At 52.3% G+C, this 11,377-nt stretch overlaps 1 protein-coding gene across 2 annotated transcripts in view; it reads right to left on the bottom strand.

Annotated features, from left to right (window-relative positions):
* Positions 1-829: 829 nt before the first annotated feature.
* PNPLA7 (patatin like domain 7, lysophospholipase) overlaps positions 830-11,377 on the bottom strand; it is a 146,928-nt gene continuing 136,380 nt past the window's right edge. For both annotated transcript variants that reach the window (XM_074160969.1, XM_074160970.1), the window contains exons 33-35: positions 8,301-8,385; positions 2,664-2,767; positions 830-1,642 (exon numbers count right to left, since the gene is read on the bottom strand). In XM_074160969.1, coding sequence (XP_074017070.1) covers positions 1,562-1,642; positions 2,664-2,767; positions 8,301-8,385 — 270 coding nt within the window. In that variant the 3' untranslated portion in view covers positions 830-1,561. The remainder of the gene's footprint in view (positions 1,643-2,663; positions 2,768-8,300; positions 8,386-11,377) is intronic.

Raw genomic sequence — 11,377 nt, 5'->3', positions numbered from 1 at the left:
TAAGGAGATTCAGAAGTTTAGAATGAACTGAACTACTTTAATGAAGAATTAATATTATAATAAAAATAAAGAAGAAAATAATGAAATAGATACAATATATACAAAACCGTATCAAGCTCCCAGGATGACAGTCACGTCACCAGCAGGCACTGGGGAAGTCCCAGACTGGACTCAGCGACGGATGGGAACTGGATTCCAGCTCTGGAGTCAGGAACACACGGATCGGGATCAAAGGCAGATGGACAGACAGAGTCCTCTCTGGACGTCGGCCATCGCAGGAAGGGGCTGACCCTTTGATCCCTCAGCTTTTACACTGAGCATGGGGCAGATGGGATGGAATACCCCAGTTGGTCAGGTTTGGGTCACCTCTCCTGTCCCCTCCTCCCCACAGATGTGACCCCTCTACGTTTTTTCCATTTCCGACCCCCTAAGGGGGCAAATAACGAAATTGGCTGCCCTTGGTTGTTATGGCAATAAGGATAAGCAAGGGCCTCCCTGCACACCATCCCTTGGCACGGAGCACAAACACTGGTCTTACTGCTCTGAGAACGAGCAGTTTTCTCCACAACACGCCGTTAATTTCAGAGAGTTAGAGGAGGCCTGGCTAGGATGGAAAGTTACAGAACAGAAAATTGGTTCAGTTTTACTTCAAACCGGGACAGGGGGAAAAGCACCTGAGATTTCTTTCCAATACCCCGAGTGGCTCCCGCTGGGGCGAGGAATTGAAAACCACACGTGTTTCTTTGCAGGTCTGACAGGAGCAGAGGCAAGTTGGGCTCTTAGTTGTTGACAACTTTCTCTCTCAACACGAAGAACCACGCGGACATTTCAATCCAGCAAAAGAACTTTATTTCACAGGGCAAATACAACCAAATAGTGATTCCAGAGTTGCCCGGCAAGTGTCAGCTCCATGATCCGTCAGTAAATGTTCTGCTGGTGGCTTGAGGATACAGGCTCTATAGCTAGCACTCACATTAATTGATTTCTTAGGTTTAGATTTCAAGTGAAATACATTCAGACTGGCTCCTATCAGAGCACTGCTCACAAGTACGTGGTTCAAAGTCGCTGAGGAGTTAATTACGCAGTTACCTGATTCATATGACAAGAAAGCAACGCTGCTGCCTTGACCCGCAAAACCCTCCCTCTCTCCGGTGCTGCCGCTCGGAGCCTGCTCAGCACACGCAAAGGGCCTTCGCAGGAAAAACAGCGACTAGAACGTACAGCAGCAAAAATCAAGGCAGCATTTAACTGCACGTTCCCAGCACGTTTGCCCTCTGCCAGTCTCAGAGGGATAAATAACCGGCTGCCCGTATCGGCACCTCTACGGAGTGTGGGGCCCATCAGCCTCCCTTCACGGGAGGTCCAGGGGTACTTGGGCGCGATGCAGATACCTGTGCTTAGTGCTGGCAGCTGAATGCCCCATACCCTGTCCCGAGAAGGACGAAAGCTCGCTTAATTTCAACTAGACGTTGTTTTGCCTTTTTTTTAAAATGTTTAATAAATACGGCTGCTGTCAGTACCGATGGTTGTAGCTCTCAGCAAGGTCAGACTCTTCTGAGCGCTAGCTTGGCTCTCCCGTGCTGCTGGCCTGGCCACCCACACTGGGGACATTCCTGCGCCTTCTTATCTGCATGTCTTCATCCTGAAGGAGGGGAAAAAATTACGAAAAAATTACAAAAAAATACGAATTAATTCTTCAGCATCCTCTCTGAGCTGGATAAAATCTGTCCTCTTCCCCTCCACCCTTTCTTTGTTCACTAACCATTACTCACCGGAGATCTGCCCAGCAAACAAAAATCTTTACACCACCACTCCAGCTCCTCAAGGCACCGAAACCATCTTACATCCTCGCATGGGCAGGCACTTTCCCAATCCGCTCACCTGCTCCCACTAAGAAACTGCTCATGTCCAACACAACAGGTGGCTTCACCTGTTAAACCTGCTGGCCACGCTAGTCCGAGTAAGGACAGCAGGGGTACAGCCCTTCCAAGCTTTGCTTCTCAGGCTGTGGGCAACGTCATGGGACGTCTGACCTCAGGGCGGACCTGAGGCCCCACAGAATCAAACAGCTTTGGTTGGAAGGTTCCTCTGGAGGACATAATACAAGGTTCTGCTCTAAGCAGGGCTACCTCTAATGCTAGATCTGGTTCTTCAGGACATCTATTTGGTTTTCAGGTATCTGCAGGGATGGAGTTTCCACCATCTCCCTGCACAGCCCATTGCAGTTCTCAGCCCCGCTTACTGGGAAATATTTCCCCCTGTAGCCGGGGAGGATTCCTTTTAGCAGAAGTTGTGCCTGTTGCCTCTCATCTTTTTGCTGTGCATCTCTGCTGCTGTCTCCTCCATCACCACCCAGCAGAGAGCTGCAGGCAGACCTTCTCCTCTGCACTGGAGCTCCCTCAGCCCCTCCTTGTGCTGTATGTTCTCCATCCCCGACCCCTCACAAGCAAACCCACGGCGCTGCGGGGCCAGGTTTTAACCAGGGCCAGGTTTTGCCCCACACAACACCACTAAGAGCAAGGTTATTTCTGCACAGCCCTCAGCAAGGCTGAGGTGCTTTTCTCAGAAGCCTTCCGGACACCCCCGCCTCGCACCCACCGCACACCGTTCCCAGGGGACTCAGCATCGACACAGGCGCTGCCTGTTTGCTGGGCAGTTCGTACCGAGTCGGAGTCTTCTTCAGCCTGGTTGCTCATGAAATCAACATAATCATCCTTCTGGTTGTCCAGAATTTCTTCCTCGTACTCAGTCTGGTAGTCTGACTCATCTACAGAGAGAGCAGAGAAAAAACACCGGTTTTAAGCAGCACGGAGAGAGGCAGAGACCACTGGCAGGGGAAGGAGAGCTGTCTCCGTCGAGCAGTGGCTCGGGGCAGGGTGGCTGCTGGCCAACTCGGGGAACTGGCGCTACTCAAACACAGATATCTGCTCTCCAGCCAGATCACAAAATAAACCGTGTCCTGTATGTGAATTGGTGTCCTGGGGCCCTCCAGAATCTAAACAGCTTGGAGCAAGAGCAGTGAGCTACAAACTGTCCATGATATTCTGGTGGCCGCTGGCTGCCCAGCCCAATGGGACACAAATGCTGGCAATGGGGAGGTGCTCCCTGATGAACGCTCTTCAAGAATAGCTGCTGTTTCCCGCCTGTCAGTCCAGACAAGAGCTGTAAGATACCTCCAGAAGACATGCCTGCAAGCTCCAACCTCCCCTGGACACACCGGTCACAGACTCACTGAAAACAGGAACTTCCAGACACAGGGCAAGAGATGGTAATTCCCTGCCTCACAATCCCTGGTCCACAGTGACATTTGCACTCCCCTCCTCTCCACAGGGGACAATCAGCTGGTCTCTCCGGTAATCCAGCAGATGAACATAATTTAGGGAAGCTGAAGAGCCGTGGACACAGAGGCATGGTGGTCAGCAGCAGGACATGCCACCAAGCCCCCGGTCCCCAACCTGCTCCCACAGAATCAGACCCACCGGTGCCGACCCAACGCCTCTTCCAGCACCTGGCAATCGCTTTAGGCTCTGTAGAAGAGAGCGGGGGAGTCTCCTGCCAATGGGACCCATCTCCCACAGCAGCTCAGCGCTCACCAGAGGGCAGGGGCTCATCACCGGCCCCAGGGCAGCCCCCAGCCCCGTCCCGACCCAGCCTGGCACCACGGCACACGGGCAGCGGGACAAAGCGAGCGGCACTGGGCCACCTTCCTTCTGCACCGCTTCCGGCATGCGGTTTTTCACAATGCGAGTTAATGCACTAAAACAGCAGAAAATCTTTTTTTTTTTTATTTTTGAGACTAGGTTTTCCACCACTTCCATGAGTTAATTCAAGCGTGCTTGGAGTTGCTGAAGCAATACCTGGTTTTTCACCCCACTAGTGAAGAAAGCGGCTCGTGTTTAAACCAGATCCTTGATTAAGTATTTCTTTTGGGAACAGTCAGTAGCATCTGCTCCGCGCTGAAGACAACAGCACAGTCTGTTCCACAGCATTTTCTTCTAACACGATAACTACGACCAACTGCTACAACATTAGGATTAAAGACATTTGGAGTTTTTTAATATTTTTTTTTTTACTGTGGATCAGGGAATTATCGTTAGTTTATACTAAAAACATGACTGATAATCTTTGATGAAACACACCAGAGAAAGTGGAAACTCATCTGGAGAGCAGCAGAGAGCACCAACAGTAGTTTGCGGTTTATAGCTCCGATAAAGCTGATTGCCATCAAAACCAAACTCTTGGATTTTTCCAAGCACTATTTCCAAGCATTTAAGAGGTCTTTAGACAGATACTAAAAAACAGGAGAAGCGTGTTCCTTCTCCCATCCCTCACACAGCAGCTCCGGGTGCTGGAGGACTAGAGGGGAAAGGAGAACAGAAGGTGGTCCTGCTGTCCCCAACCATCACCCTCCATCACCCCCCTCGCGGCTGAGCGTCTGGGGCTCAAGGGGCTCCTTTACACTACAAAACCCCCCAGGAGCATCAGGCAGGACCTCGGTGCCCTGCTCACCACACCAACACCCAAACACCACAGTTCCAAACCGAGCCAGTGAAGAGGAGATACCACCAGGGAAAGGTTCCCGAGCCACTGCTACCGGGGGAGCGTGGTCACAGCAGGACGGTCACACTTCTCACGCCAAAGACCTGCTTTGTGATGCTGTAGCTTTCAGCATTTCTTTTGTATGTGCCTGATTTCTGCAGGCAACACCACACTTGAAGAGAACGGGTGCTGTGTGGTGAGAAGGTTTCTGCCTCGGTGGCACTGACAGAACTCGATGTAAATCAGGGAACCTGGTCGCTCATCACAACCCAAGGTGCGTTACTGCTGCTTGATGAAAGTACCTTCTAAGCAGCAAAGGTGCCAAGGGTGACCTAGTGCCCGATAATTTCTCACTCTCAGGGTGGCGAGATACTGGCCCAGGTTGCCCAGAGAAGCTGTGGCTGCCCCATCCCTGGAGGGGTTCAAGGCCAGGTTGGACGGGGCTTGGAGCAACCTGGTCTGGTGGGAGGTGCCCCTGCCCAGGGCAGGGGGTGGGACTGGATGGGCTTTAAGCTTCCTTCCAATTCAAACCATTCCATGATTCTATGATAACTGTGTCCCTTGGGAGGTTTTGGGATGTCTTCTGCTTCAGCTGTATTCCAAGACCAGGGATTTGACACCACGATTAACATCTCTCTCCCCAATGGCTGTTGCTGCCATCGCTCTGCTACACAGCAGGATCTCCTTCAGCCATGGCGTGCAGCGAGCATGCCACCTCATGCTGTGGAACCTGGCCATGGGGACATCCCTGCTTTGAAAAATGGGACGTGAAACCCGCTGTGGGAAATCAGCCAAGAGCCTGCGAGACTTTGGTCCTCAGAAATCCCTTCTGGGTGGGAGCGTGACCAGAGCCGCAGCTGAGCCACCCCTGGAGGATGGCATCTGTGCTCCCCTGGCCACGGCTGCATACAATGCAATTACAGCTGAACAAAGACAGAAAATCCCAATCGAGGAAGCGTTTGGATGCAGAACAGAAGCATGGCCACAAACCGCAGTGGCTCAGCTGTGAAAAGGAGCTTCTGTTCTCCTCCAGCCACTTCCCCTCCTGCCCACCAGCAGTGCAGGTACCTGGGTCCAGCATGGGGCTTTGCCCAGCTTCCCTCTCCTCACTCCTTCCCGAGGGACACACTCCATTTTTCTCTTTGTTTTTAATGGTTTCAATCATTGCTCTCAGTTTGCTCAAGAGCAAAGAGGAACCTTCATTGACTTTTCTCCCCAGAGAAGATACGGCTCCTGACCTGGAGGCTCCACCAGCCTCTGCCCATCGGGGCCTTTCACCCTCGGTACTGACGCTTCCCCCTTCTCCCAGTCAAGCCCAACGTGATCATCGTCATTTTCTTTCTTTAGAACAAAATTATTGACCTAATTTCTCCACCCAGCCTGAGCCTTACGGTATCCTGTCAGGCAGAGCCTTTCTACATCCCTGGCATCTGAGATCTCGCTCAGGAAGGGAATTCCATGGAGAAAAAAGTCCCCCCTCCCCTCGTGACGGTGCCATTTCTCAGCCAGGCTACCAAGAAGCACCCTGTCTTCTGACATGGGACAGAAACGCTCAGACCATCTTCACCACTGTCAGGAGCAGACAAACCAAGGGCTCACCAGCACATCGGAGGAACCATCTGAGAGCCCCACAGCCACTGCTGGGGAGCAGCCACCTTCCCCTTGAGCTCGCCTTGGTGCAGACCCTTCCCCGCATAGCTCCAGAGACCTCTTTAGCAAAAGCAATGGCATCTTGGAGGCACCGAGGTGATGCCACCCTCAGAGGAATGCCTTTACAGCCACTGCTCACTGAAAAACGGGCCAGGTCCCTGCAAACAGCGCATGGAGTCACCCACAACACAAACGTAAAAGGTCCTTCAAGACATGGCCCCCAGATGCGTGACACAAGCCTGCTATCCTCCCCCCTCCTATGGGGTCTCCACAACCAACAGCCTCCCGTGTCCATGAGGAGCACATGGCACTTGACCATCCCGTCCCGAGTGCCCCACGCACAGCCCCTCTTAGCCCAAAATCTGCCACATCTCCTTTCCGAGACGTGTCCTTTCGTTACACCCGTGCTCATGGCCTCACCCCGCAGCAGCAGGTCTTCCCGACGGGGGCGAGGAATCAGAAACTATATAAAGGAGGAAGATCCACCCCAGTAGACTGGTTGCACCTTAGCAGGTCTCGATGCCCATGCCCTAAATAACCGTGTTACATGAACTCTTCATCCTTATTCGCAATGGCTGTTTCAACCGCGTTTGATTAATATTGCCTTCATAAGGCATATGATGGCAATTAGCATTTCAAATTACCACAGGGACATCTCTACAAACAGTCACAGATGGGAGCACTGCTAACTTTAGCTTTCCCTCTGCGAGAACAAGGAATGGGGAGGAGGGGGAGAGACTGTTTATAAAGAGCTCCAGCCCCTGGTGAAACGCTGGGAAATTTCAGGGCTGCAAAGCTGGGATCCGTTTTGTGAAGCCAGCTTCGGGCAGGGCACGTACCGGGAGTTTCTGCAAAGGGCACGGCTGGAGCACCCGAGCACCTTCATGTAAGGATGCGGGAACCGTTACCTGCTCCTCGTTAGGCCACTGGGGCTCCCCGTAACGAGACGGTGCAAAAAGCAATGCAGCCACTGAGTCACTCCAGATCCCACTCGCTCAGCAGGAAGATCCGACCCCCGGCCTCTCCTGGAGGAGGGGGACGCAGAGGGTCTGGCCTGGGGCGAGCTCAGGCACAGCTGAGGCTGGAGATCACAGAATGCTATGGGGTTGGAAGGGACCTCTGGAGATCATCCAGTCCAACCCCCTGCCAAAGCAGGTCCACCCAGAGCAGGTCCCACAGGAACGTGTCCAGGTGGGTTTGAATGTCTCCAGAGAAGGAGACTCCACCACCTCTCTGGGCAGCCTCTTCCAGGGCTCTGCCACCCTCACAGCAAAGAAGTTCCTCCTCATGTTGAGATGGAACTTCCCATGTTCCAGTTTGTGCCCATTACCTCTTGTCCTGTCACTGGGCACCACTGAAGAAAGCCTGGCCCCATCCTCCTGACACCCACCCTTTAAGTATTTATAGGCGTTGATCAGATCCCCCCTCAGTCTTCTCTTCTCCAGACTAAACAGACCCAAGTCCCTCAGCCTTTCCTCAGCACAGAGATGCTCCAGGCCCCTCATCATCTTGGTAGCCCTCTGCTGTACCCTCTCCAGCAGTTCCCTGTCCTTCTTGAACTGGGGAGCCCAGAACTGGACCCAGTGCTCCAGATGGGGCCTCACCAGGACAGAGCAGAGGGGGAGGATGACCTCCCTCCACCTGCTGGCCATGCTCTTCTTGATGGACCCCAGGATGCCATTGGCCTTCTTGGCCACAAGGGCACATTGCTGGCTCATGGGCATCCTGTTGTCCACCAGGACTCCCAGGTCTTTTTCCTCAGAGCTGCTCTCCAGCAGGTCAGCCCCCAACCTATACCAGTGCAAGGGATTATTCCTCTCCAGGTGCAGCACCCTGCAGCCTTCAACCTTGCCCATGTTGAATTTCATCAGGTTCCTCTCTGCCCAACTCTCCAGCCTGTCCAGGTCTCGCTGGAGAGACCTCCCATCTCATTGGGATGGAGCTTTGGGGACAGGGGGACAACTGGCCACTGCGGCTCTGCTCAGAAGACGCACCAGCCAGCCCTGGGCCATCGCAGGGTACAGCACGGGCTGTCAGAAGAGTGCAGTGAGAGCAGGAGGAGCGAGGAGCCCTCTCTGCCCATCCCAACCCTCCCCCATCACCCCACTCACCGTCGGCCACGGGGGCTTTCACGGGCTCGATCCTGGACACGATTTCTGCCAGGTCCGTAAAAGAGGTGGTGGGACAGGTCACGTTCTGAAACACAGCATTATGGTTTAGGCATGTTAACAAATACACACCAAAAAATCCAAACATTTTTATCATATAAAAATAATACTGAACAGACAGAAAGCTCTGGACACACAAATTCTCCACTTCTGCCCCCTCAAAAGCCATTACTCATCAGTGAGTAATTCACAGAACAACCCCCCTGATGCAGGTCTGGTGGAGGAGACGGGATTCCCAAGTGCAAACTGTGGGACAACCTCTAATGGCTCCTTCTCCATCCATGCAACAAGAATCCTTATTAAAAATTTAGCATACTATAGAAAAGACCAGAGGGACAAGAACGGGAGGGTCTGGACTCTGTGACAGACAGAGCTCATTTTACTTGTGCATTCTCCATCGCTGTTTCTCTATAAGAGGGACCGGGTGCAGCCCCCAGGGAGTTCTCACCTTCCCTTGGGAGAGGGAGAAGGCTCTGGTGCCCAGGTGGGATGCTGCAGGTGGTCCTGCCCTGACCCTGCAGAGCGGTGCCGTGGGGGGCTGCACGGACAGCCCAGGCACTGGGGTGACCAGGATGCCCCTGGGGACCCCAACAAGCCACGGAGCTGGAGGAGCTGCCACGAGCAAGAGCCCACGGTACGTGGTCCACCCCCAGGGAGAAATATTTCCTACTGCAATCCCTCTTTTCAATAAACCCTCTCTATTTTTGCTCCGTCTCACCCAAGCAGTGGGCTGAGCGCTCTCTATTTTGAGAAGTTGCCTGCTCCAGGTTCTCCTCTAACAAACCCCAACTTTGGCATTTAAGAACCATTTCGGTCTTCCCACATGCCGTGCCGTGAGCAGCCCTGCCTACCTCCCCGGGGCCAGGCACAAGGGCACCAGATGGAAACCTGAACACCTCTCACCTTTTGGTTTGTTTTTTTTTTAAAACCAGTGATTTTAATCAGCACAATAGCAACGCCGACCCCAGAGGAAGACGGGGAAGAGCTGGCAGGGGGCCTGTTACCGGCACTGGGCTGCCGGGAATTGCTGCCACAGCCGACTTTCCAAACTCCCAGCCCCGGCCACGTGCTTCCAGACAGGGCAGTTTCCTAACACAGGGTTTTTATGAGCAATTCTTTGCTCTTCTGGTGAGAGCACTGATACCATGAATCACACAGCCCCTGGGGGGGTCACAGCAGCAGCCCATTATGGCTGCAGCAGATTGACCTTTAATCCCTAACTGACTTTTGATGTAATTTAGTACGGCTAAAGCAAGGTGCGGATCCAGGACAAGCAGCTGGTGGGGAGCGGACAGAGAAAAGCCCAGAGGGAATTAAAAAAATACCTGTATGAAACGAAACAGCAGTAGCTTAGGACACACACTTTAAAATATAAAGTCGGGAAGCTCAGAAGCTCAGTGTGACCGTTAAGGAACCATCAGGAAGGGTGAGTCAGCCCAGTCTCGCTTTGAACATCCGACCTGAATGGTGCAAGGGAAGCGTTTGCAGAAGGCTGTTCCTCAGGACAGGGGGGGAAAAAAAGCATCTACATCTTCATTTTGTGCCATATGACTCAGAGAGGGATACGTGCAAGCTCTGGCCCCCAGGCAGACACAGCAACGTTGGAGGCAAACACCTGAAAATGTGGACTCTCACCGAGTGGACAAAGAGCCAGACCCAGTGCCAGGAGGAAGGCCAGGCCTCGGGAGCACGGAGCAGACGGGGACTGGCTCCGGAGGGGACAAAAGTCCCGGGCACTGTATGAACCGCTGGATAGAATCCTGCAGCGACCGTCACCAAAAGGTGCTTGAGGAAAACCAGCATCGGCTCCTGCCGACGGGCTGCGAGGACAGAGGAGATCAAAGGGCACCGTGAGGGTGACCGGACCCGCGGGACCATCTCTTTGGGCCGGTGACACAGGGACGATCCCACCTGCTGGAGGAGGCTTGGGAGGCAGCTGCACCCCAAGGCCTCAGCACTGGAACGCAGTTTGTGGGAAACCAGGTGTCTTCCCACCCTCCGCTGGTGCTTTGCGAACAGGAATTTCACGTTTAAGCACTTCCTCTCCCCACTTTTGAGGACAAAACCACACTCCCATCAGTCAACACGAGGCAAAGAAGTGTCTCGGATTCCTTTTAAACCTACTCTAAAACCTTTCTGCTGGTACTATTTTTTTTTTTCCCAAGGAGGAAAGTATTCTCTTTGGCACAATCTTTATTAAATAAATTAGAGAAGAAAGACAGTTACTATTGTAGTCTGCTAGATTATATTTAGCTTTGACTATGAATAACACTTCACTAGACAAAACTTCCCCGAGGAGATCCAATTAACGGTACTGCATTATTCTGCGCTGGGGAAGAGCAAGGGTTGTTCAAGTGAAGTTTATGTGAGGTTCCTGTTGTTTGTGTCTTCAGTTATTTGCATTTCTGAGACAAGATAAACAGTGATCGAATGATGAAAGCAAAGGGAAAGTACCTAACTGATTAAATATCTGGAGTTTTAAAGTAAAAATTCAACGCTCACAACATGGAAACAAGATGATAAGAAACCGCGCTCAGCTCTCAGATGTTGAACGCTCCAGAAATAGCTGAAGAACTAAAACATATAGAGTATCAAAACCTTTGCTAATGAAAGGCAAGTTAAAAATATCAGCCGTTATCCGTGGAAGATAGCAGAGCTAAAGGACTTCAGTGACTCTAATGGACTAAGGGAAAAAAAAAGATAAAACATCCCAGTGGGAGCCTGCAATACTTGTTATTTTGTAGAAACAAATCTACTGAAACAAAAGTCCAATGAAAAAAATGTTGGTTTTTACCGGACTCCAGGGTTTTCAGAGGAAGAGCAGACTGTGTGGGTCGCAGGGAGCACGGCCTGGGGCTGAGCCTTAGCGTCAGTGTGGGGAACACACAGAGCTGATGGTTCCTGCTCCAGAACCCAGGCAGGTCGCTGAGTCTCCCTCCCGAGCCCGTTATTTCCACACTCTCCCTGTCTCAGCAATCAGCACTTTCTGCCTTGTTACCAAGGGCTTACTCAGAAATGCA

Source organism: Numenius arquata, chromosome 19 (genome assembly GCF_964106895.1).
Source record: "Numenius arquata chromosome 19, bNumArq3.hap1.1, whole genome shotgun sequence".
In the NCBI taxonomy this organism is placed as follows: Eukaryota; Metazoa; Chordata; class Aves; order Charadriiformes; family Scolopacidae; genus Numenius; species Numenius arquata.
Note: the sequence above shows the minus strand (reverse complement) of the source record. Positions and strands in the feature narration are given on the sequence as shown.